The following is a 27,504-nucleotide window of genomic DNA, read 5'->3' as shown; positions in this document are numbered from 1 at the left end:
TTTATTGTTTGTATTATATTTTCATACTCCATCCATACTCATACTTTGAAGTACTGTTAGCATACTGAATGATGATGGTAACTGCATAGACATATCTGAAAGTTCGGTCATCATTTACTATGGATTTTTGCTAGCTTGGTCTTATTAGCAGGTTTACTGGTTTCACTGTTGTCGGAACAGTGTTGACATTTTGCTTAGGGAACTTGACATTTTGTAAAAACAGAATGACATTTGAAATTGTTTCACTTCCATGTTTACTTCTGTGTTACCATTCTGTGCAACTACATAGCCATTTTGTAGGTGCGGTTAAAATAGCCTCCAATTTGCCAATGCCTTTTTACTGTTTGCCTGCCTGCTCACCAGAAACTGATTGATGGACAAACACAAAGGGATGCAGCTTTTCAGCACTTTGCTAAACAAGCAGTATGCATTGTGGAATGAAATACAGCGCGTTGCATACCTCTTGTTACATTGTCTTTATAAAATGTGTGTTAAATCATGCTCTGTTTGACCAGTTGTTTTTGTAGCATTTACATTACAAATTTATCAGATAGCATGTTAATTTCAAAGAAAGATATTTTACCTTTGTATTTATTTACTTCCTTTGTGTAAAAATATTTATAAAGAAACATATGAAAACGATGTGAAATGAATTCAGTATAACCAATTTTTCACTATAATGATATCAAAATACTTCACTTACCTGTTTCTTCCTATGCAGTGCACGGGCTGAACATTTTCTAAGCAACGATTCTCTTTTAACACATGCCAGTAATTTTTCATAAAGCTCTCTATGCAGTGATGACTTTATAAGGCTTGGATGTTTTCTGTGCTCTTGCATAGCGTGAAATGAAATGATAACCCCTCTGCCATTAAATGTGAAGTAACTACACATTTGGCAGAGTTATTTTAGAAATACAGCCATTTTAATAAGATTTAAATATGGCTCTGTATGTGCATAGAAGACCGATAGTAGATTTAGAGCACACTAAACAGAATAACGATCAACGTATTTGCATGTCTGCCTACATGCTTTCTTGAATGCTGGCTGAAAGGATGCAGGCACAGAATTTGCATTTCTGAGGAGGCATGTTTAATAACTGCTTTTCAGGAAGATGCATCCCTCCTACTGTTAAGGATGCAGTGACTCCACAGCAGTGTCATTGTGAATTCCACTTACCATTTTCTATTACGTGCTTGACCTACACTGAACCACGTCAAGCCTAAAGAGTGTACTCTAAGGCTATGCCTATGCAGAGACGTCACACTGAGGTAATATAAGTTTGTTAATCTTACAGTATCTTGCAATACAGACGTTTCCCTCTCCCTCGAGGCAAATGTTTTAAACACAGTGACTAATGGTAATATTCACACAGGCAGGTTCTTAAGTGTACCAGCTGATTCCACGAATTACCCCTTTTTACATGGCATCATTCTGGGACTAGCTTGACTTTGCTCTTGCAAGCCTCTCCTATTGCAGAGTTACCCTTTCCATTTTAGAGCTGGATTTCGATATCTGAGAACCAAGAAAGTTCATTTTCATATTATTTAGTAATGGATTCAAGTAGCCATTGAAATCTTCCAACTATGGTTTCTCCATACTGCTTCTTTGGATGCTTTCCTAGGTTCTGGGCTTGACTATCATCTTATGCAAGATGTCTTCTAAATAAAATAAAAATTAAAAGAATACAAGTATCTGTAAGGCCTTGTCAGAAAACAGGAATGTGAGGAGTTTGCATGACCAAGGATGTCAACAGAATTATTTCATTAGATCTGCAAGATCCACAGGATTGTGCCCTGTTTTGGGTGTTCTGGGTAGTTAATCCACTGACACAAAGCCAGTTTGCTGCTGAGCACTTGGTATGGTTGAGGTGAGTTTTCAGAGTGACAGCAGCACTTGGACACGTTGCTGGACTCCCACCTAGTAGCACCATTGCCAGTACGTTGCTTCTGCAGCATTGTCCTGTCTGACTGGTTGCTTCTAGTTGAACTAGCGTTACACTCAAAAGCTTGTGAGCCAAAAGGAGACACACCTTGTATGTAAAGTCAGGAATTTATTGTTAGTGTTACAAATTTTAAGTCTAATGTATGAATTATTATTAGTCTAGATCTAAATACAAGAGAGGAGAGACAAGAAGAGGAGAGAGAAAAGAATACTACTATACTACTACAGGAAAAAAATCAATAAGGTAAAATCGATATATGCACACTTCCTGCTATCTGACGGGTTTTTTTGATGTTACGCTCACACTTGCACTGATCCTCTGGGTCTAATGGTGAGCGTCTGCAATGGGGGTGGTAAGGAAATATTGCCATCTGTCAGCATCCCAGGTCCTTGACTAGGATGAGCATAATGTTCATGTTGGTTGCTTTTTCCTTTTTTTTTGCATTCTTATGGGCGTTTTTTATGTTTGCTACCAACTCTATATCTGTTTTTTCTTCATTGGCCTTCACATCCTACAATTACACCTGAATTTTCTAGTCATTAGAAAGATTGCATTCACAGCTAAACAAACGAAGGCACAGCTCAAGGCAGGTTAAGGCAAGTTCAGACAGAGCAATCCTGACCAGCCTCAATCCCGAGGCCTTACAACGTCAGCATAAAGCCTGCGGCTTGTTACTAGCAGTCACAATACTCTTATTTACTGGGCCACAAGGCTACATTAGCCTTAGAGGTGTTTTTCTCTCACTACAGCCACTGCATTTAAATGCTCTACTGCGTGCAGTGGTCACCTGAGCTGAATATTTCAGCCTAATTGTGGATTTTGATCCGCTGTTGGGATCCAGCATCAGGCAGAAAGGCAAAACAGATGTGAGGACCTGGTCGATATGGCCATTTAATACCCATTTCAACTGGTGCCAGGGTCCAAGGGGGCTGGAGTAGCCAAAAAACAGTACAAAGTAGTAGTATGGATTGCAGGCTGACAAACCACAAGCTTTGGGAGAAGTGAGATAAGAACTTCAGACTTCCTTAAAACTGCGATCTTCTTTTGCTTTTTTCAAATTTTAGCCTTATCTGCAGAAAAAAAAATCGATATGGCAAAGTGGTGCTTTATGGTTGACGCCCTGTGTCTTTACAATGGATGTAAGGTATGTCTTGATAATAGGCTTTAAATTATTCTTTGCAGTTGTTCAGCCATAATATTTAAGTGCCTGTATCCACCTTTTGCTTGGTGTTGAAGTTAATGAAAAAGCAGTTGCATAATTTAATCTGCCTGCTCCTCTTTTGTCTCTACAACATTAAAACCTCTATGAAACCGCAGTGCTTCATCCTGTATGATTCTAGATGCAAGCATCTCCCTTGTCTTGCACTAATTGGACTGCTATGCTCAGCAAGCTATTAGCTGAGCAGACCAACAGCCTTCAAAAATGGTAATGGAAAAAAACTGGATTCTAGTTTAGGAGCACTGATAATCTGATAGTCACTACCACAACACCTATGTAAAATAGCCCAAGGCAAGGTGGAACATTGTACCAATGAATAGCTCCAAATAACTCTAGGCAGGTAATACCTACGTAATGATTAACAAGAAGAGTTCCCTTACGTAACACAGCAAAGTTGATGATTAAATCTCCACACTGAGAACACTACCTCCACTTTGCAGGTGTCCCTTGAAAAGGAGGCTTTTTTCCTGAGACACCTCAAGAAACTAAAACCTTGCATAGTTTTTACATCTTTTGTATATCTTTGGCCCCAAAGGCTATCAAAGTTGCTGTTTTATGTAAGTAATCACGTTTTAAATATTCTTCTGCTGGATCTTCATCAAGGATACTCAGAAAAGAGATTTTTTTTTCAACTGCTTAATAAATTTTCTGCTGTAAGAGGTAATGCAAGTGCCCAGTGAAAGTCCCAGACTCTGAGTGCAGGCTGTGGCAACTGGTGTGTGCAAACTACTGAGCCCGTAAGCAGGGAGGTGTCCAGGTAAAGTAATAAACCATAACACTTTCAGTGAGAAATAGAACAGACTTTCATCAGTGAATCCCTGACTTTGCAGACTTGCCACGTACTTGCTGTAGCTCTCAGCACATAGCTCAGCTGTGAAATCAGACAACACGTATGTCGTTGTGTTGTGGAGTTGAAACTAATAATTGAACCTTTCTTCAGAAAGCTATGAAAACTCATAACTTGCCATAGAGATACAGGCTCAGAAGAGATCATCTACAATGAGGCAAGTTCAGGAATGCCGATAGCATCAGTGGCAGATGGTGGTCTGACCTGTTCTTGAACATGCCTAATGAAAGCATTTTCTAATCTGCTGAGAGATCAAAAGGGACCATTATGAAAATCTGTTCTGATTTAACCCCAGCCCTCATGCATTGCAGAAGCCAAAGTACTTCCCAAACCACAGAGCTCTCTTGTGAGGTTGCACCAGAACTTTTAGGAAGATACCTAATCTGACATGCAGTAAATACAGCAGGTTACGCACCATAGCCATAGCTAAGCAGATAAATATCTTCACTGTTACAATTTGCACTGTGCGTAAAAAGAGGCCCCAGGAAACTGCCTACACAGCACGTGGGGTGTGATACCACCAGGAGAGCAAGCCAAGCTGGTTCTGTGAGAGCCGTGCCAGTGGACAAGTGTAAGGGTCCTGATCAATGTAGCATGCAGGAGATATCGCTGAATAACTTCATGTTGAGTCAATGAATATAACTGCATTAAGTAAAAAATGATATTTTTAAAATTAATGACAGTAAAAATAGACATCTGCAGTCTTCAGTTCAGCTGGCTTTGTTGCATAGCTAGCTTCCCACCGTTCTTTCAAGACTGTTCTCCTAGAACAAAGGCACTCTCAGAAACCTCTGGTTTAGCAGATGAAAACAGTGAGCAAGTGAATCAAGCTGGGATGGCTGGAGATGGGCAGGCAGTTGAGCGCATTGCCAAAAAGGAGTCAAGGAATCCAAGGGATTTCCTTGCCTGTCCTACCCCTGCCCCCAACCATCCATCCTACCTGCTTCTCCTGCCCTGCCCTGCCTGCCCTCTTGCCTTGCCCTGCCTTGCCTTGCCTGCCCTGCCTTACTTGCCTGTCCTGCTCTGCCTGTCTGCACTGCCTGCTTGTATCCCACTGCAAGTTGTGACACAATTAACTCACTCCTCCAAAAACTCACTTCTGTCAAATCAGCTTTATCCTCCTAATGGCATAAAACTCTTCCAGTGACAACTTGTGACCAGTTCCAACAACAACCCTCACAAATCTTGTGATCTTATGTTTATGGAGAGCTTAGTTTTAATTTTGTTTGTTCCTTTTCAGAACAGCACTGCAATTTAACTGTCAGAGCAGTCCTTAATGGAAATTTGTGCTATCCTGTGCTCATTCCCTCAAGAGTAAGACTGCATTTGCAGTTGCTCCTCAGAAAGCTCTGCGCTGATGCAGAAACACTCTTGTAACTCTGATGTAGTATAAATAATTGTCATTTTTAGTATCACTGGCAAATTTGTTACATGCAATTTCAACCTAGCTGATTTGGGTAGTTTCTGCCTTCCTTACCTCCTTGCTTTCTCTTCCTCCTTTTCTGTTTTTAATTTCCTTTCAACGATGTTCTGAATATGAACAAAATCTTTACAGAAGATTAAAGATAAGGACGTGTCCTGCAGTATTTCTCACTTATCAAACATCCAAGGGATTTTGCTTGTGCAAGTCACCAGCAGGAGAGGAGCTGTGGCGTGCTCTCACAGCGTTGTCAGGTACTCAGCATTACACCACCAGCAGCTTCTGCAGCACAGTGCACTCTAAATGGACAGGGACTGAGCCTCAGACCATGCCAGGCTGAATAATGCCACTTAGACAATGATGTTTGCGGCATAAAATAAAAATCTTGTATGTGAAAATACAGGATAAAGTGAAGGAAACTGCCTGCCAACACCAAGTAAGATGGGACCCTTGTGCAAGGAGGTGCACTTGGTTTAAAAAAAAACTACACAATGGAATTGTTTCTATCATCTTCTCCACCTGCAAGTCCAAGAGTAGTGTATGGTTATGGAGGTGCTTGCTGGTATTCTCCCCTGGGCTGCTGAATAGCTTTAAACATCTGCACATGTACTTCTTTTTTCAACCTAAGCAGGTGCCAGTGAGTTGTTTCCCTTCTCACTGTTCAAACAAACCTCCTTTCTGGCATCAATGGGACATCTCATCTCAGTTGGGGAATCCAGATTGTGCCCTAAAGTCTGTTCTTTCATTGAACATCCACCCTCTGACTTCTCCAAGGAATCCCAGGGTCTAGAATGCAATATAAAGTGCTTCCTGTTAATGATGGTAAGGGAGGACCTTGACCCTGCGGCTGATGCTGGGTGCTGCATGTCTGTGTCTAAAAATGTGTCCATTATTCTGGAGTCTTCTAGTTCTTTACTATCTTTATGTCATGGTGATACCACTACTGTGCTGTAGCAGGCCTTTACTGATGTTACCTTGCATGTGAGCTGTTACAAAAAATGACAGTATGCTGACGAAAACCATGCTTTTTAATAAGGTGAGACTGCAGTTAGTTTGGCAGGTCCTGGCCTTCAACTCTTGCCGCTAAACCACAGTCCTTGCAGTGAACTGCGCTTGGCGCTCAGCTGGAACCGTCACTATGGTGCACCAGCCATGGGGGGAGCACCAGCAGGTACAGGAACCAGCAGCCCTTCTTACCCTTCCCAGTGCATCAGACCTGGCTTCAAACTCTGGAGAGGCCTAGCTGGTTTTACTCAATTTGTTTGTGCTTGGACCACAAGCTGGAGAACCCAGGCTCTGCCCCTTCCTTCGGTTTCAGAGCTGACAGACCTGTGTGATCCCACTCTGGGGCTCCTGATTAAACCACGTTTCCAGGTGGTTTAATCAGTTTCCGTTTAAACTGCTGCTTCTTGTAGGAGGTCTTTCCACTGCAGAAGGCAAGTTCATTGCAGTTAGTGCTCACGTAAACACCTGCGACTGGGTCCTTTAAGGGTGCCAAGGGCCACTAAACAAAGCTGAGTAGTTACTCAGTTTCCTACTTATCAAAAGAGAGAGCAGTTAGATTTTGGCAGTTTAGCTGGGCAACTGTGTTATTTCCATGTTCTCTTGAAGCTCAACTGAGCAATCCATGAGTGCCTGGAAAGCTTAAGGAAAGGGAATTACGCGGATGTTATATGTGTCCACCTCCAGCTGTCAGCACGACGAGCAGGAGGGTGTCTGTGCAGCAGCAGCCAGGAGGCTTCACACACGTTCCGTGGCTGTAACGCCATACACCTCGGTTAAAAGGTGACAGTAAGAACAACTCGGCAGCTGGTTCGTGCTGGAGCTGGATTTTTCCCGCTGACCCGAGCCCTGGCTCGCAGTGCGGACCTGCCTTCGCAGGCCCCGCGCGGAAGCTACAGTCTCCAGGCGGCCCAGAGGCCAAACTGTGGGGATCCTGCGCTCGACTCCTCATTCCACACCCGCCCGCCCCGCGGTGGCCGTCTCTCACGAAGGCCAGCGACAGGGACGCTTTCTCCGGCCCGCGGGTCCTGCCCTGCCCGCGGGCGGCTCCACGCCGGGACGGGGTCGGGACGTGAGGAAGGTGCCGCCGGGAACCGGTAAGGCTCGGTGACCCGAACCCGCCGTCGGTCCGGTCACAAGTACCGGTGCTGGCTGTGGTTGCCGTTGCAGGACGCGTCCGTTAACAGCAGGCAAAACATGAACCGCTCGGCGGCTGACGCGGGCTGCCGGCCCCGCCGAGCCGCGGCCGCTTGGGCCCTCCGCGCCGCCGTACGGCGGCCGCTCCCCGCCCCCTCGCCCTCCCAATATGGCCGCCCCGGCAGCGCCCGCCTCAGCCCGCCGCCTACCGGGGCCGCCGTCCGCCGCCCGCCGCCGGCGGTAGGCAGCCGCTCTGCCGGCAGGCGGCCGCGCTCGCGGGGAGGCGGAGGGAGCTGCGGGGGGCTCCATGACGGGCCGGGCCCGTCCAGGCGGCTGACTCCTCCCTCGGGGGAAGGAGGGCGCGCTGGGGCCGCCGCCGCCCGCCGCGGCCGCCGCCGTGTGACTGGGAGCGCGGCGCTCCGAGTGGCTGCGGGGCGCCAGGCCTGGGCCGGCGGGCGGCGACACCCTGCCCCCGCGGGACGGGGCCTCCCGGGCGCGGCCCGGCCCGCCGCTCCCTCCCCGCCCGCCGGGCTCCCCGCCGGCAGCCGCAATGTTTTCTCTCAAGCAGCCCAAGCCCACCTTCAAGTCCTACCTTCTGCCGCTGCCTCAGGTAACCGCCTTCCCTCGCCTCTGGCGACCCGCTCGGCTCTTCCCGGCCTTGCCCTCGGCCGGGGCGCCGCCGCCGGGGCTGCCCTCACGGCGCGGAGCGGGGCCCGCGGGCGGCGGGGCTCTGTCGGACGGGTCTCTCCTGCCCGCTCGGGGTTACGGGCCCCGCGGGGCGGTGGACCGGCACCTGCGCGGCTCGGGGGGTGCCGGGGAGCCGCTGGAAATTCCGCGTCGCGCCGGGGAAACAAAGCGGTTTGAAGCGCGGGCTGTTGGTCAGCGGAGTGGCGCGGGAACGCGGAGCGAGCGTGTGCGGGTGGCAAGCCCGGGCTCTGCTCGTGGAGCAGAACTGTTACCGAGGCGCGGTCCTGTGCCGATTGAAGCCGGCCGGGCGGAGGGTGCCTGGGGGAGTTACGGGCGCTGCTTCAGGTGCCGGGCTCGCTTTCCGCCGCGCCGGGTCCGCCTTAGCGCTGCGGGCTGCTTGGAGGAGAAGGCAGCTGGTGCTCGTCACGCACTAACTAAGCTCTTACCGTACCCGTCGTTTCGCGTTTAAAGCTTGGATGGGGGCATAAATAAGAAAATCAAGTGCACCTACACTAGCGTACTATACATAGCGCGTATAGCATCGAGTATTTCTGGTAGAACCACGATTTCTTGCGTGGCCTGTGTGTGCACTTGACAGAATGTGATATTTATTTTTTTTTATTATAGACAAGGCTCCGTAACTGCAACACATTTGACACGTTGACTCATTTTTGCTTTTTCACAATGTCTTGGTGAAAGTGCAATGTCGATGCAACATGGTTCGGGATATTCCTAGTCCTGGGAAAAGGTGATATTGCTGTCAGTGTAGAAACCACAGGCATTAAGGATATTTCACTGAAGGTTCCGGTCTTTTTACAGAAGTATTTTTATTTTTAAGGTTTGGAATTAAAATGCAAGTAGGCATCTACGTGTTCTAGGCCTTAGCTTTTTGGAAATTTTTCTGATGTTGGAAAGTTTTGCATGTTAAAAGTTGGTGGTGAGTTTTGTGTAAACTCGAGTGTCCATATCTGTGTACAGCTTGTTGTAGGACTTGAACCTTTGCAGAACGTCAAGCCAAATCATTTTTCGTTCGTCCTGTGACTTAATGTAGCCTAGGTTACACAATTAGTTAAATATTAGCACTTAAAAGTTTGTATTATTCTTCTGATACAAAGTTAAACGTACACAAACATTTTAATATCTTTACAGAAAACCGTTCCTGTGATTGGATAGTAGCTCTCTAAGATCAGCTTTTTAAATTAAAAGAACTTTCTCCTTTGCTCAAATAGATCAGACTTGTGTCTGACTGTAAAGTTCTGGTTTTTAAGTAAATTATATATTATTTTTTTTTCTTCAGGCTGAAGACCATATAGCATCAGAACCAAGGATTAAAAAACTGGAACCAGTACTTTTGCCAGGTAGGCATGAATCAGGTATTGGCCAGATACCTCAACAAGGATATATTTAAGCCTTTTGTTTATTATAATAGAATTGGTGAAATATAAATAGTTTACTGTGTTTTACTGCGATTATTGAATTGGGTATATTTTAATCTCAGTATACTCCTTGAGGGGAATACAATTTTTAAGTAGGAAAATCTAACGATATTTGTGTCTGTAGAAATCGTTCTAACCTGCCTGACACACTAAATAAACACATAGGCAATTTTGCCTGTGTAACGCTCTAGTATGTGTAGAATAATGTCTTGGTTTTATTGTGAGTATTTGAAATGAAACCAGTGTAAGTTTTGTAAAGTTTATGACACCTTTTAGAAGTCTACTAATAATTATATTTTTGTCAGATAGTCAGACTTTTACCTGTGTGCTGAAGCCACTACCATAGCATATGTTGTTGTCTTCCTTCAAAATAAAGGAAAATATTCATAGAATTTCCAGTAAGTAGGTATAGTTGACTTCTGTGTTGGAAAACTTCTAATGCCATCTTTATTCATTTACTCTTATTGAATATGCAGCTGTTATGTAATTTTGGAATCTGTAAGTGTCTTTAAACTTATGCAGAATAACCTTTTTAGTGTGTGGATGAGAAAAGCAATATTTTTGTTGTTGTTCATAATTACATATTTATAAAAATGTATGATATTCGCAACTTCCATATTTTAAATAAGAAGTAATCTTTGGTAAATGACATTTTGATCAATGAGGATTTCTAAAAGCCTTTTTCAGATACCAAAGGAACAATGTACTGTTCTCAGAATTACTTTCATTGCAAACTGTACATCACAGTAATAAATTTTGGCTTGCTGTTTCTAAGGGTAATTTTGAGTTTAAAACAATGATGTGCTGCATTTTTTTCTTAGCATTCAGATTATGTTAACAAATATGAAATTATGCATGCTAATGTAGGAGGCTATTGCTATCATGTTGTCTAAGTTGATAAACCTTGTTAACTTTGAAAGTGATCAATAGAATAAACAAGTTACTCTTAAAAAATTATTTCTGTCACCACTTCATATGGGACTTGTTAATTAAACAGTACTAATTGATATGTGATACAGTCCAGTGAGGTACCTTAAACTTAAGAGGCTGAAATATTGTTGAAGAGGTTCAGCTGAAAGAGTAAATAACACCTGACTGATGCTCCTCATGGAACAAAATAATACGGGTATTGCTTAAGGCACAAATACTTTAAAATACATTACTAGGATTGCTTGATATTTGAAATACAGTTATGTTTTTCTGCTTGCAAAACTTCTGCTTGCTACTTGGCATCTTATTGGTTATGTTGCAGTTGATATTCATCCAAGGTCTTTGACTCACTAGGAAGTGACTGCATGTTCTTCTCTGAGGCATTCCACAGAAAGTGCAAGGCAGTGCGGGATTGCTTTTCTCAAAACGTAGCGCATCCTGCCTTTCCTGTGGCACTCGAGCAGGAGCAGTTACAGAAAACAACTTCTGCGCAGTAGCTGTTTGCAGTGTGGGTCATTCTTGGTGAAACTCTGAAGTACACTTAAAATGGTGCTGTCTGGGTTTGTTTTTCTCAGCTAGCTTATATTTATCCCATGTTTGCATCATTTTCCTTGTCTGGACTATCTTTGAAATCAGCATTTGGTGACTTTTGGGACATTTGTAGTAAGTTGCCCCAGGTTATACAGGAAACCAATTGAAAGAGCGTGACTCGCCATAGAATTACAATTTCCACCTCCGTATTGTTCTAAGGTGTTATTTTTAATAATTTCATAATAAAATTCGCTGCTCTGTACAGCCACAGAGTAACTCTGACAAAATCTTTTCATTTTTGTGAGCATCAGTCTGTATGAGGGTGGGGAGAAGTTTAGAAGTTACTTATTTTAAATGGCTTAAATGAAACTTTTCCTGTTTAAAGTTAAGCGCTGGCCTAAATGCCTTTTTTTGTTGTTGTTTCTGTCGTCAAATGGTGCAGTAGAAAAGTGTATAAACAAGTACACGTTGTACTGTTGGATAGACTGGCTTTTGGATTTGTCATAACCCGAGTTTCTGGCCAAATTCAAACTCATTTAATTATATTAAGGCTGACTTGTACTCCCCTGCAAGTAGTTTGACTATGGTATTCCTAATATCCTATTAACAGTGCTTTTGCTCTCGGGAACAGAGTTAAACCTGGGCGGCTGAATGTTTATTATACTACTTTAATTGGTGGAGTTTTTAAGGAGCTCTTTTAGAATTAAATTACATTAGCACAAGCAGTTACAGGCTTTAGTAATCTTTGAAAACTGCAAGTAGTTGTATTAAGCTTTTGATTTCTAGCTTTCCCACAGTCACTTTGAGGGAGTAAGGGAGTAGCGTACTAAAAATTGAAATTCCAAAGTTGATAATTAGCCTACTGTCCAACTTGTATTTCTGTGCAGTGGAGGTTAGGAAAGGGAGTTCCAGACGTGGAAATAATATGAGCCAGGTTACAAAATTGGGAGGTTTTTATTAAAAAAAAAAAAAAAAAGAAAAGAATTTATACTGAAATCAACTTTTAACCTGTAGAGTTTGTTTTTAAAGATGCATCTCCTTAGCTTTTGGAACAAAAGCCTGTATTCTCATGGAACTGTGTGCCCTGAAGATCGTGTTGTATTAGGAAAAGCAACAAACGTAATTTAAAAAAAAAAGAAAAACCTTAGTTGTCAGTGGTAGTACTGATACTGTAGTAGGGAAAAGCAAATAATTGTATAGAATTTGGTATAACTTCATTCCAAAACAAGATACAGGTTTAAGATGGAATTATAAAAATGCTTTCTTTTTCTTTCTGCAGTTCTGTTCTCCCAGTGTAGCTGTCTGATCAAGAGTTTGAGAGTTAGACGTGTTGGCCTGTGTAACAGTGTAATTTTTTTCCCCCTTTCTTTGTTTGCATGGTGTGTCAAAGAAGAAAAACAGAGAAATAGCAGGTAGTCTACCCATCAGTCTGTTAAAGTGCCTTGCCTGGCAGGCAGGAAATCAGCTTGTGTGCTTCAGGGGAGACTGAAGTTAAAGTTGATAAACTTGAAGGTGTGTTTTGTTCTGGTAATCAATTGTAGCCTATTTTCCACAACAATGTCTGCAGCGTTTTTGAGATACCAACTTATGCATTCAAAAAAATTGTACAACATAACTGTAATGTAATGCAGTGTATGTTTTCATGATTTAAATGGCAAAGCAGTGTGCAGAAAGGTGCAGTGCCTGGATGGGTAATGAGCTCGTCCAGTGTCTGTACAGTAAGCAGTGCTGCACCATGGTTTAGGCAAGATCAGGTGAAAAGGTCCTCACTGTTGCTTACATAGGATGTTCTGCAGGACATTAAGTATGAGAAAAGGATTTTTCCCCCTGAATCTTAATATCCACTTGTAGTAATTATTTTGAAGTGTTGCTCAGTATACTAATTTGCTCATATATTAAGTTAGTACTTCTTACCTTGTAAGTTATTACAAAACAACTGGAAACGATTTAAGTGGTTTTGTTTTTTAAATTTTATACAGTAAAATTATAAAAGCAAACTGAATTAGAATAGTATTTTTTAATCTTTAAGACTCGTTCACGTTAAGGCAAGTTAAAGGAATATTGGTGAGCTGCTGTTGCAGAGCAGTTGTTCATAGTCTCTTGTGTCTACACCATGTTTTGTGGTCAGATTGTACAAGTCAACTTCAGTGCTATTGTTGGTGTGCAATCATACACTTGGTGGGTCCATAAACAGTTCGTAAGTATGACTGGACCGGTCAGATGTCCCCTCTTGCTGATGGTGGCCGCCAGCAGGTGCATAGGGAGAAGAAAGAACAGGACAAGCAGTGCTCCTGGCTGCTTGGTCTGCCTTCCCTGCTTTCTTCAGTGTGGGGCATGGGGACTTTCCTATTAGAGTTGAGGAGATCCAAGTGAGGAGTTATAGAGCATCATAGAGACAGTGCTATCATATTTAAGTCCTCTTGCTGGATTTTTCTTATGTGAATTTATCCAATTGCTTTTATAGCCACGTAAACTATCACCCACAGCTTCATCTGCTACTGAGTTCAGCAATTTAATTTATACCATTACAGACTACCTTTATTTGTTTGTTCTGAACTTACCACCATCTAGTTTCTTCGGGTAAATCCTAGTTCTTGTATGACACAGCAAACATCAAGCCGTATTCCCCCATTCCACATGATTTGTGATTTTCAGACTTGTATGTCTGCTCTGTTTTGCTTTCCTCAAGCTTAATTATCTTAGTTGGTCCAAAGAAAGAAGCTTTCCATATTTTCAGTCATCCTTTTGATTACCTCTGAATGTTTTCCAGTTGTGCTGTGGTCTTATTGAGGTGGAATTAATACTGTGTTCAAGATTTTTGCCATGAGATTGGACTAGGTGAGTATTGGACTAGATGATCCTTTGAGGTCCCTTCCAATCCCTAACATTCTGAGATATTTTTGGCTTTTATCTAATAATGCCAATCTAATTGGCTTTACCACCCGCTTTTTGGATTTGGTTTGCTTTTTTGCCCTTCCGTAGGCAACTTACTGTAGAAATTTAATTGTGAGAGGTTTTTAAGGCTGTATCATGGAAAGCTTTAATCTTTTAGAAGTGCCTGATTCTTTCGCAAGTTAGCTCCCAGCTCTTTTTCTAGGTGTTTTTTTTCTGCTTTCTGCAAATCCTTGGTATGCCATCATGTGTCTCAGAGCAGCTGCAACATGTTTTGAGATAGGAGAAGGAAAGTACACTTTTTGGGGAGGCACCTTTGTGCATTAATATCCCAGGCATGTTTGCTCCTGACTGCTTTGAACCCCTGCACCTCTTCCTCGCCGTTTTCATTTGGTTGATGGTGTCCCAGAGCTGGAAAAGAGGTCATCATATTGCAATGTGAGTGTGTGATGCCAGCACTGTAACTGGGGGTGGGACGGGTAAGAAACCGGGACGACGTTGGTGAGGTTAATGTGTAACCCTAGAGTTTTGTCCGGTCTGCCTTTCTTGCATATTAGGAATCGCTTTGGGTTAACACCTGAAAGAGGAAACTGGGATTGTTTAATTGCTTGGTACAAGTAGTAATGCTGTTCCTGTCTGTGCCTTTTCCTTGTGTATTTCTGGAATGAGTTTTTGCTATTCAAGTAGGTATTGTTCGATCTGTTAAGGATGTTCATCTGTTGATGGTGAGTAGCGATAGCCCATCAATGCTGATAACTGCATAGAACTTGTATGAAGTCAGTTCCTGATTGTTTCCAAAGCATATTCAGTTGTTGATTCTCATTTCCAGTGTTGTGGTGTGCTAGGCAAGGCCCTTTCACTCATTGTGTCGCTGATTGAGACATCATACTGTAGGGTTAGGGGCTTTTCTCTGCATCAAGTTTCTTATTTGAAATGGAGAGGTTACTGTAAAAGTTTGTTTTGAAAGGTAGCATGTGATATTAGACAAGTAAGCAAGTAAGTGAAATAGCTTTGTAATTTCTACTTGTTTTCAGGAATTGGTGTTGGACAAGAGCATGAAATTATTTTCAATGTTTCAGAATGGCCAAATAAGAAAATCAGAATGGCAATTTGAAAAGTAATACAATCACCGAAAGCTTTTCTAAAGTAGAATATTTTTTATGTCTTTTGGTGTACACCAAGAAGATTACTGAAAGTTTTATTTAAATAAATTACAAGAATTTCAAACTCTAGATTTGAAATATAAACCAGCAGCTTTCTGCGAACTAATCTTTCATACTATAAGAAGTTTAAAAATGAACCAAGCATTTGACTTATATTTAGAATAAGTGGGGCATCACTTACAGTAAGTATATAGTAAATAACTCTTTTCTATTATAGCTTTTTTGTTTGTTTGACTCAAAGTAAGTTTTCAGACATGCTTTGGGTTCAGTTAACTACTTGTTTAGTTTTTGGTTTTGCCTTTTTTAAGGACTGACGTGTTATAAGTACTACCAAGGCAGTCTACATGTAGAATCTAGGTTCCAGATACGGTCTTACAAGTGGATTTTACAGGATGGAGTGAGTTTGTTCTGCCTTCTTTGTTACAAATACATAAAGGGCATTTCTTAAAATTTCTGACTAGTAATATATTTTAAGTATTTGTAAATATCTACAAAAATACTTTCCTATTTGCAACAGATTAGCTGTAGGGCAGTATGGAAATCATCCTTTAAAGGTAGAGGGATGAACATGCAGAACAGTTCCAAAGTAATATGCTTTCTGCCCACTCTTTGCCACGTATATTTAATGCCAGAAGTCACTGAAGTCCAGAAAGGGGATAAAATGTTAGTGTAGATTCTGAATTGTCAATTGACCAAACTACTGATTTTTTTTTTTTTTTTTTTTTCTCCTGGCAAATATATTTGCTACCAATGAAGTAAGTCTTCATCGAACTAATTTCTAAGGAACCTGTGTTTCTGTATTGACTTATGTATTAAGCCAAACCTGAGTAATTTAAGCTAGACTCAGTAATATTTTACAAGTTCAGAACAGCATCTGTAACCTGTGTTGGTGACACAGTTATAAAATAACAGACTGAAAACCACAGTCCTCTCAAATTGTTACTGATTATATTGTTTAGACAAAGTCAGGCTTTGGGAGTCTGTAGTTTATGCAGACAGACTAAAAATATGCAAAACTCAAAACACTCTCTCTCCTCACTGTCTTGTCTGTTGTTCATGTTACAGAATGCTGACCAAATCATTGCTAAAACTTTTTTTTGGGGGGATTTTGGTGATAGCTATTTTAATGTGGCCTAAAAATACATATTGATGCCGAAAGGAGCTGTTTATGATTCCATTTTTCTCATCACAGGTGTGTTTTCGTATTAGCTATTTGGTGCTGACGTTTTTTTGTGCAGCCAAAGAACAAGCCAGATCAGAGAGCTAATTCAGGTGAAATCAGGACTGAAAAAAAAGGAGAAAAAAAAAAGTGGTTAGAATTATTTTCAACTGGATCGATTCTCTGATGTGACTAATACAACTCTTTCACAAATGGCAGTGCCAGCACAAGGGTTGAGGTGGGAATGAATGTTGAATATGGAACCGTTTCCATTTTAGGATTAAAGCAACTCTGTAAGCATGATCAGCTTTTTAATCTGCTGCAGTATGTTGGTTTGGATCTAGTTGCTAATGAATGCCTTGTTCATGATGGATGTTCCCTTCTTGCCATGTGCACTGGTGGTTGCCTGCTCTACATCCTTCACTGCGTTTCTAGGGTGTGGGGGAAGCTTTTGTGGAGCATCCCATCCTAGTTCAGAAAAGCAATTATCTTTCAGATCCGTCCTGTGGTCAATTTATTTTGCACGGTTCACAAAGATTAGCCATTATTGGACAAATACTGATTTTAATCTTGTTATTATGCTTTGGAAAAGAATAGTTGCTCTTAGAAGACTTTTACCAAGAAGTCTTTACTTTTTTTTGCTACTTTTTTCTCTACTGAGCGTTTCTAAAATTTATCTAAGCTCTTGTCATGCTCTTTCTCTTTTTCTGTTTGTTAGCACGCTACAGAAACTGTACAATATTAATGTATGATATTTTAATAACAATTTTTCTAATCAGATTGGCAAAGCAAGCTCTTTGGTGCATTTAAAACACACCACTCTGCAAGAAGTGGTTAAAGTTGGTTTTTGACAGAAATCCCAGGTTGTCCTGTTAAAAATTAATGCAAATAGAGTATATCCAAATTGTTCTTCATTCCCCAATAATCACAGTATTGAGCTGTCCTTTTGGAACACTTTTGCTTTGTGGTTTTTTTTTTTGTACTTTCTGCAGATGTACAGAAAATTAAATGTTGTCTATCTTTTAACTAATTGGGAAATTATTGGCAAATAGTTGGGAGCGGGGGAGGAAGATGAGTGATATCTACAATAGCATGCAGCTTTTTTTTGTCTTCGAATACCTCAAATCCTTAAATACATTGTAAGAGCTCATGAAAATCAGAAAAAAAGATAAAAGACAATTATTTCATGAGCTTACAAATACTTTTTTCTTAAGTTTGGAAGTGGCTGAGCACACTGAACAGAAGATTCATTTAGAAGTGGATTAGAGACATTTGCATCTAAATGCTTGGCGCATACTAATAAACTCATACAATTTTGGTATTCTTTCTACAAGAGAACAGCTAAGAAAAGGCAGCTAACTGGGTGAAGAAGTTCAAGATTTCGGTTACTTACTAATAAAGTTTTTATTGGAAATTCTTACTCAGAAGTTTACAGAAGTTCATTATTTGCCAATCATTTTGGAGCAGTTTTAGACTTAAATATTTCTAAATATGAATGAACTCATTAATGTGCATGTTTGATGGTTAAATGGCTACTTGAATTAACTTTAGCTTTTCTATTGTGAACTTTTTAGACTCTTTCATATAAACAAGCTGTTTTTCTGTTGTCTTTGTTGAGTATAATCGCTATTAGCATTATAAGTGGGGAACAGGGATTTAGTTTCCTAAATGTATTCAGATGCTAGGCTTTTACGAATTTAGGTAGGAATTAAATGACTGCATAAAGTGCTCATTACCTTCTATTGTCTTTATGTCTATTAGACCTCGAACGTACACTAAACATACTCAGATTTTGATGTAGAACTTCAATGCTCATTAAAGAAAGTTTATACTAATAAATAAAAGTTTGTACTAACAAATCTATTTTTGTGCTTCTAGTACAGTGTTGAAAAAGTTCCCCTTAGCAATATGTAGGGTACCTGCAAACTTCTTGAGCTTGTCAGATTTGCATTATTCATTTACGCAGTCTGATTTCAGCCATTCATTGCCTTTAGCAAGTATCAAGTTCTTAATGTGTGAGAAATTCTGTATGTTAGCATTTTTATATGCGTATGTGTGCGTGTGCTCTGTCTCTCTGTTTATATACGTGTGTGTTTATATATATAGACACAATGTAGTGTAAATATATCACTTTGTAAACCGGTCAGTTATTTTATTTCGTTGTGTAGCACTTTTGTATTCGGTCGGTATTGTTAGATTTGTTGAATACTGTTCAGTCTGCTTCCCCTCCTGCTTTAGTAAGGTTGTGGTACGAGATGCTCTTCAATCCTCCTTCTTCCTTGAAGACTAAGGTTTTAAAATACGCTGTTCTGCTGTATTCCCTCTGTATTCGTGGGCAGCAAAACTCCACTAGAAACTCATTTGGATGGAAGGGTTTGGCAGCTGCTTCAGTGAGCAACTGAAAACCTGGAAATTACTTGAGGTCTCTTTGGCATGTTTCTTGAATTTTAAGCTAACACAATACATAATCTTAAAATAGCAAACATGAGAACTGGCTATACAGGTGAAAGGATTATTTATGCAGCTCCTATTGCTATGAACAATCCAGACTCTTGTCTCTAGAGAAAATACAGAAATTTTCAATTACAAGTTCTAATACAGTGCTAATTGTAGCAGTTTTTGCTTAGTTTTTCAGATCTATCAAATTTACTTAATGCCTGATTGCCCTGTTATTGATAACAAATAGTGATAAAACTGACAGAAAAAAACTTAAAAAAAGCTAAGACCTTTTTTTTAGATATTTTGCGTGATCTGCATGTATGCAGGTTATTAGATCCAGAGTTGCTGACAGTAAGTTACAAATGACTGTCTTGATAAGATAAACAGATAAATTAAACTTGATCCTGTGGAGCATGGCACCAAAAATGACAAAATTATTGTTTGGTAGTACACAAAATGGTGCAGAACTTCCTTTATTTTTGGATATTACTGGTTAGGGATTGCATTTTCAAATTTTGCAGAAATAAATTGCCCTAAAGCCTAGACCGAGCTCACTTAGTATGGCTGCGTGCTGGGGAGATAGAACTGCTGAACTGCTGCTGTTTCACAGCAGCTGGGATACCTGCTGATCCCTCCCTCTGCTCATCACTGAGTTCAGCATTTTCAGTCGTGCTTCTGTCCCCAGTTCCCACGTGTGCACACTCTGCTTTCGGAATTTTGTTTGGATTGTAGTGGGCTATGTGTTATGGTGGATTAGATATATACCAGGAATTCTATTAGCATCCGAAATATGGAACAATGAAATTGCATGTGCTTTTGGGAGATTTAGCAGAATTTGTCTGAAGCTTAACGCTTTCTGAGGCTGTTTTAAGTGGAAGGTGTGTTAGCTAGATAGATCTTTCAGTCTCTTGTGTTATTTTTGTGATTCATGTATTTGATGTAGAAATATTTTTTTATTAAACATGATTAGGCTTTATATATAAGGGTGGCAACCTGTAATTTTTCTTCTGGCTTCCTGTCAGGCTTGAAACAAACTGCTGTAGTCTCCTGAGGTCAGTCTTTGACTGCTGGAGTCACATGGAAGCATTGACTGCTGTTCCGTGTCTGGAACAGCTTGTGACTGTTTACTGGAAAAAAAGCAGCAGCTACATTGTAAAAATGTGCAGTGTAATATCTCTGAATAGCTCTGTTGTTGACACTTGTACAGAAAAATCACCTACTCAACTACAAATAGAAGAAGGGTTCATTGTGCAAGGCCAACATGTAATACTTATGTTGTTTATCTACTTTCCTAAATTTGAGTTAAGTTTTGGAAGTATTGCACCTTTTTGTATTGGTCGTTATAGATGCCCAAATGAGGGAGAAAAGCCGGGTCAATATAAAATTCCAAACCTGCATTTAAAAGATAATTTCATTTTCTAGAGGCTTTTGAAAACTGCATCTATTGAATTTGCATTGCAAACTTTCTCATGCTTCATTGTAAATGTTTAAACCCTTCAGTTGAAATCGCTGTGTAGGCGCTCTCTTGTCTTGCCATGTTACAATGCTCCCGTTTAAAACTGGCAGTTCTGTGTTAGGGCTGTAAACTGGAGTGCAAAGGAGGCGCTAGGCCAAAAAATCCACAATGTATTTGTGCTGGATGAAATGAAAATAAATCAAGTTGCACTAAAATAGGACTAGTATTAACATGTTGTAATGTTATGTTAATTGTGTGGTGTTACACAATTATGAGAAATGGGGGGAAGTAAAAAGGACTGGCCTTAGTAAAGAGAATGATGTAGCAGATGTGTTTTAAACTATAGTAGTTTCAAATTGAAGAAGTTTGCATGAATATCTTATTCCACTACTGTTTTGTAGCATCAAAGACATAAAGTACTGAAATAGTTTGGTAATAGTAATTTGTGCTTTTAGCAAGGGTCTCCTGTGTGATACTGAAAAATATTACACTTGAGAACGGATAAGAGAATGTTACATGTAAAAATAAATATTTGTGGAAGTTGCCCTTCATTTCATAGTGTATTTGGCTCTCTATATTGTTTTATTAGAAATGCAGTGGCACGCCGGAGATAGTGAGGGAGGAAAAAAGGCTTAGAACAACTGACTTTGTGGAGAAAGGAAGCTTCACAGGCAGAACGTGACTGAGAACTCAACATTGAATAGTTGAAGATTAACACCGACTGTGAGAAGGAATTGCTTTAACACAGTTTCATCTTTTGCAGTTATTTAAGTAAATAGCTTATTAGGAAAAATGCTGGGCATTAAGAAGTTTCAGGCCACACTCTACTAGAAGTATTGAAACGTTTTCACTAGTGTCTAACAGAAGTAGAGATTGTCGTTCTCATGTACCCCGTTATAGGACGTTGTTTTCAGTTGCTGTGGACTTGGCTGAACTTTAACTATTTGTACTGAAGCTGTCAGAATCAGATTTTTTTTTTTTAAATTCAGATGGTTATTTAACCACAGTTTAGTAGTGTATGAGAAAAGACTTTAAAGCTCCAGCACATCCATCTGCAGAGCATTTTCCAACTCTTGCTGCTTCTGGCATAGGTTATGCACATATGTGATAACCACAGGGCAGTGAAAGTTGTCCGCTGACATCTTCACATGGTCCCAGAATACTCAATGTAATTCTGCCAGCTCAAGGCTACAGAGTTAGTGTAAGAAATCTTTGTAGCTGTTTATCACAACTGAACTAATAGCAGGGACTCTGTTTGCTGCTGCTCTTAGTGACTTCCAGGCTGATGCCTAATCATATTAGGGACAAGAGAGCTAATAGGGCAGCTTAGCTAAAAGGCTTAGGATGAGGAGCACTGCAGAGACTGGGTCTCCAGACTATCAAAAGATGTGTTTCCGCTCAAGTGTTTCAAGTGCTAACGACAGTTCTTTGAATGTATGGCTACTTGGGTGCAGTGATAACTAGCTGAGGGAAATACCTTCTCTAGATCAGGAGGCAGATGGGAGATTTATTCAACGCTATGGCCACACTCATTAGGCATCCAGGTAACTGATTACTGCCATTACAGTCACCCAAAGAACTGACTGTTTTCTTGCAGAGCATCGGACACTCTGAGATAAAACACTTTGGGCAACTGGGGCTAAACGTGCCCAACCTCTTACAAGCAAATTGGACTTTAGCAATCTTTAGTCCTTAGTCTTCTTTTATACCAGCTGTAGGTTTTTGTTTAAATTACACTTTTCTTGAACACGCTTCCGCTCCCACCCTACTGATGGTAGACAGCAGCAGCAGGAGGTGGTTGATGTGATGACAGAAGCAAAAGTCCTATACACGAGTGAAATAAATGACCAAGTTCATTTCCTGAAGTAAGAATAAAATTCCTATTTAGCTTTCAGAAACCTCTGTGGAACTAAAAAATAATGTTATGTGCAGCAATTTACTTTTTCTTTTTAAATGGTCCTCCGTCTCATTTGCCTGTGTGCTTTTTTATTTCATACCTTATTAGCATACTGTTTTTTTTTCTTCATTTGGATCTTCTGTTTTGCAAAAGGAAATGGTTGGTCTCCTTTATTAGATGGTCACAGTAGAAAGTTTGAAATGGTGAGGAGTGTTCAATGTGTTTGTGTTCTGTTTTTTTCTTTTATGGAATCACCTGAAAATCTGTTTATAAATACAAAACAAGATGTAAACCGATTATTTTGAATTCATGAAGTTCATAAAACTAAAGTACTTAACAATAGCCAGCTAATTTCAGTTTTTAAAATAAATACTAGCTGAAGCACCTGACAGTATGCCTTTTGTTTAAAGGACAGTGTCCAAACGAGTGAATTTTTTATAGTGAAGAACTGCAGATTTTGATCTCTGAGTATAAAGTGGTGTGTGCTTCTTTTTTTTTGCTTTTAACTACTGCACAGTATTGCGTATTTTGGAACAGTAGTTGTCTTTTTTTTTTCCCCGGAGTGGTGTTGGTTAAACTCCAGGTTTACCCAGAAGAGCTATGTAACCTGAAACTGGTAAGGAGTTAGGGGTTTCTTGGTACTACAGACTTAGAATTCTTGTACTTACAAGATATATACAGGCTTCTCTTTTCCCCTTTCATTTTTCTATTTTAGGTGAGATTGTGGTAAATGAAGTAAATTTTGTAAGAAAATGCATCGCAACAGACACAAGTCAATATGACCTGTGGGGCAAGTTGGTTTGCACTAACTTCAAGATTTCCTTTATTACGGATGACCCGATGCCACTGCAGGTTTGTTATTGTTTACATCACTATGCCATGATGACAAATGTGATAGGTAAAATGGATTTAATTAGAATATGAATCTGTCTCATATCTGATATAGACATGATGCCTTCTAAAACAGAGCAGGCTAAATGATGAGGTTCTTCTGTCCTGTTCTGAACGTGTTGCTATTCCACCCCTTCATTGAGAATATCAGAACAGAGCAAGTTTGGTACGGAAGTACAGTGAGCTCTATTTACCTCTTTTTATGGAGATTTCATTGGGAAGTGGTTTCACAAAAGGCAGAGCAGGAATCGTATAAAAACATGTTCCACCTTGAAGAAGATAATTGCAAATATTCCTTTGACTAGACAAGCATCAGATCAGCAGAGTCTTTAATGTGTCCAAGTTTTATTGGCGCTACTGACAGAGGAGAAAGTAACCATGAAATGAGTTTTCATTGTAAATGAAGCAACAGGAAAAGGGGAAAAAGAAACCAAGCCTTTGTTGAAGCAGAACACTTGGCGTTCAAAACTGTGATCAGTTTTTGAACAGCACAGCATGCAGTGCTGTTCAGAAATCCAGGTTGTGAGCTGTGTGCTACTTTCAGCAGAGTTTTTGCTTTCATTTTGGGCTTTTAAAAGAAACGCTCCATTAAGTAGGTGTGGGTAAAGCTCTGAAGGTAGATAGATGCTTATCCAGTAATGGTTAGTAAGTTTGACCAAAGCTCCTTCAAAAAAAATTTTTTTGACATGAAGTAGTTGTCAAAACTTATTTCTGATAGCTCAATTAATATTTTTTTTTCTTTCTATGGTGACAGTAATAGTTGGGGATTTTTTTATATCATATAGGTGGGTTTTCTTACACTTCAGATGGTATTAAATTTCTACCAGCAATTTTTGAAGACGAGTAAATTCAGTGCAAGTAGTGGAGTTATTTTGCATATTCCACTGGGATTTCTAAACTGTTTGGTATGCATTCACCAGCACAAGAGAGCTGTTTCTACAGCCTCTAGTTGCCTGTGAATATGCAAGGATGGTACATGTTAGGAAAGTCTAGGCATGCCTAATTTTTATCATAGTTTCTTCAAAGTTGTGCTGTATATCTGGTTGTGAACTGCAGAACTGCAATTAATGGCTATGAGTTCATGTGTTTCAGAAATTCCATTATAAAAACCTCCTCCTTGGTGAACATGATGTCCCACTAACATGCATTGAGCAGATTGTCACAGGTATGTCAAAAATAGTTAAGACTTTGAATTTACTCAGTTCAGAACTATTAACTGCTTGTTAGGTTGTTCAGAATTGTTGACACTTAAGGTTTTATGTCATTAATCTTCCTTGATCTGAAGAATTTGGTTTATTTAAAACTAGGATGAAAGCCTTAAAAGCTTAATAGAACTCGAGGTCCTATGCAGGAGATGTATTTGGTTGGGTCTTTATATTGGTTTTAAATTTAACTGCAGTACTGAATCAAACAGGCGTTCTGGGACAGACACCTGCTGTAGCAGTACAAAATTTTGTTAGCAACTTGTTTATATTCAAGCATCTGAGTGTCTTCCATTTAAATACACTAGATTGCAAAAAGCACATCTCTTACACGGTTTACAAATAGCTGGGATATCGACAGCATAAGCGCTCGAGTTTTCAGTCTGATCTGATTCGTAGTAAGTTAGTAGCTAATGGTCCTCAAAAACCTGCAACTGACAATAGACATCTTAATCTGATGAAAAAACTTATAAAATACTAATTTTGAAGAACCAGTGTTTTATTTTGTAGATACTTTAGGCTAACCTATTTGTTAAGAAGAATGTTTTTCATCTTGAAGAATTTTGTATAACTGGTAGTTTTTCAAATCTTGATTATGGCATGGACTGTGAAATACTTGCTTTTCTGACTGATTTCATTACTTACAAATAAGTGTCCAAAGTTATCCAATAATCCATTTCCGCTCTGGAAGCTGGTTGTGATCACCATGAAAAGCAGTATTGCAAATCTGTTAATGACAGTTTTGTATAGAGAGGTGTTTATAAATGGAGTGTTGCAATTTTCTTGTTTAACATCTCATACAAACACTCATAAATTCTGCTAAATAGGGGGAAAAGCCAACCAGCCTTGAATAATTGTTCTATTAATTATGTCCTCTGTCACATGAAATGTGTCGTTCCTAAATGAGAGAGGATTACAGATAGCTTTTATTTTGAAACTTGAGGACTGACAGATTCTAGATTACTCTCTTGTGCATGTTTCCCCAAACTGTCAAATAGTGTGAACGTTTACAGTTTCATTAGAAGAATAGTAGAAGTTCACTAGGAATCCTTTCTGTTTAGCTTTTCCATTGAGGTCTGAAGCTCTTTAGAGGGAGAGGGCTGTCTTTCCTGCCACACACTTGAGGAGACTATTCTTCGTTCTTCTGTCATGCAGGTTTACCCTAAATTTAGTGAAGCATAAGCTTTTACTAACAGGAATTAAGGGGAAGTTTTCACCCATGCTGCAAAAGAGGTAGCTTGATGGTTGTTATATTGAAGGTGAATAGCTGAAGGTGTCCTAACACACTTGTCTTGAGTTCCCTGGAAGAACTCAAGTTTAACCCAGAAGATACCTGCAGCCAGGCAGCTATGTCAGTTGATCACTGAATAGCTGTGAGCCCTGATTTTCTCACTTAGCACAAATAAAATCTCTGTGGCTTTTGCCATGCTTACTTTTTACAACTTAACTTTCTCTATTTGAAAAGAGATACATAGACCAAGAGACAGAGCCTGTCTGTGCAGGTCTAGACCATCTGGCGATTTACTCTACTTACGTTCTGGAGTACTTACATTCTGGAGTTTTATGTAAGAAATAAGGGGTTAATCTTAGTCTTAACTCCAGCACTTTTTTATGCATCTGAGTTAAAAAAAAATAAAAATAGTATCTATGCCAATTACAGTGTATCAGAAGGGCATTGCAGCATCCACAATTAACTGTCTGAAATTGCTCTTGGGAATAGTGCGTGTTGATTCCTTGTTTGGGAAGTTGTTGCTAAACAAAAATAATCTGGGCATGCAGGAAACAGTAATTCAGCCTCTTGAAAGGAGATTGATCAACAGGAGGACGTATAGATTTTCTACCTCGATTGAACGGTTCAAATATACTATTAAATGAAAAACTGCTGGTATCAGCATTACTGTATCTGTTTGAGCCAGTCTTGTGTTGTGTACTTAAAAACCACAATCCAATAACTTTGTCTTTTCTTTACAGTGAATGACACCAAAAGGAAGCAGAAGGTTCTTGGTCCCAACCAAAAACTTAAATTTAATCCAACTGAATTAATAATTTATTGCAAGGACTTCCGTATTGTCAGATTTCGTTTTGATGAAGCGGGTCCCGAAAGTGCAAAAAAGGTATTACATCTTCTTAGGAAATCTTGCCTTGTAGTCATTACATGTAGCAACACCTGTGCTAGTAACAATGTTCAGTTTTATGTTTCAATAGAGAAGTAGGGGAGAAGAACTGCAAATTAATCATATTGTGTTACAGGAGAATATATCTATTTTTAGAGTCAAAAGTAGTAGATAAAAAATCTAACATGATGTATTAACTGCTTCTTTTCATATAAGATAAACCTGTATTTCTTGTCATATCTGTTGTACTTTTAAAAATTACTAATTTTTTAAGCAAATCTTTTTAAAGACTGGAGTCGGCATACTGCATTACAGCTGTACAAGAAATGTTTGTTTTTATGGAAAATGTTTTAAACTTTGATACATTTTCTGAAAGTCATACCTTTACAAAGTGTGCTGTCTTATATGTGCACTTCTTACTTGCTTCACACAGCAAGTACTCCAACGAGCTCTTGGAATGGCCGGTTTGTCTATTCTACATAAAACTGTATGCATTTTCTCAATGTTTTCTTAGGAAAGACTTGCATACCTCTTGAGAAGGGGAATTACTTTTTTTTGTACGTTCCTAGAAATTTCATTCCTTCCCCAGTTATAACGCGTGTTGTCATAAGCTTCAACAAAATCATACAACGTTATCTAACCTGGTAAGGTCCAGATAAGATTCTGCTAATCAGAGATGGCTAGTGGACATAGCAACATGAGCTCACCAGCTTCCTTGTTCTGGATGGGTGCCATAGGTTGGGTTACAGCTCCTGGGACCTCTGTAGCACCACTTCGTGGCCAGGCGTGGCACAGCAATCGTTTCGTAAGGAATGACCCAGTTTGCTCACAGAGCTTAAGAATTCCCCTTCTCAGCAGGATAAAGTTTGAGCTTAACCCTCTAAGTCCTAAGAACCATCTGCCCAGACATAAATCCGTTTGCAGTTATCAACTGAGTAACTGATGAACCAGTTCATCACTTCTTCACCTTTTAGCCTCTTGGAGAGATCCATGGGCAGAAGCCCAGTAATGGAGCAGACTGTTCTTTCCTTGCTGCTTTCCTAGGTTCCTCCCTGCCTATTGCCTTTGCTGTTTGTAACCTTTTCATGTTTGGCAAACTTTCAGCAGTCACTTCCCCTGTGGCAGCTTCTCAGAAA

The 27,504-nt window shown here is 40.0% G+C and overlaps 1 protein-coding gene across 1 annotated transcript in view; it reads left to right on the top strand.

The window, feature by feature from the left end:
- Nucleotides 1-8,112: 8,112 nt before the first annotated feature.
- The window catches only part of MTMR10 (myotubularin related protein 10), a 37,677-nt gene continuing 18,285 nt past the window's right edge, over nt 8,113-27,504 (top strand). The window contains 5 exon segments of the mRNA XM_086620328.1: nt 8,113-8,181; nt 9,556-9,616; nt 22,877-23,013; nt 24,145-24,217; nt 26,226-26,368. Coding sequence (XP_086476454.1) covers nt 8,122-8,181; nt 9,556-9,616; nt 22,877-23,013; nt 24,145-24,217; nt 26,226-26,368 — 474 coding nt within the window. The 5' untranslated portion in view covers nt 8,113-8,121.

Source organism: Tauraco erythrolophus, chromosome 14 (genome assembly GCF_009769465.1).
Source record: "Tauraco erythrolophus isolate bTauEry1 chromosome 14, bTauEry1.pri, whole genome shotgun sequence".
In the NCBI taxonomy this organism is placed as follows: domain Eukaryota; kingdom Metazoa; phylum Chordata; class Aves; order Musophagiformes; family Musophagidae; genus Tauraco; species Tauraco erythrolophus.
Note: the sequence above shows the minus strand (reverse complement) of the source record. Positions and strands in the feature narration are given on the sequence as shown.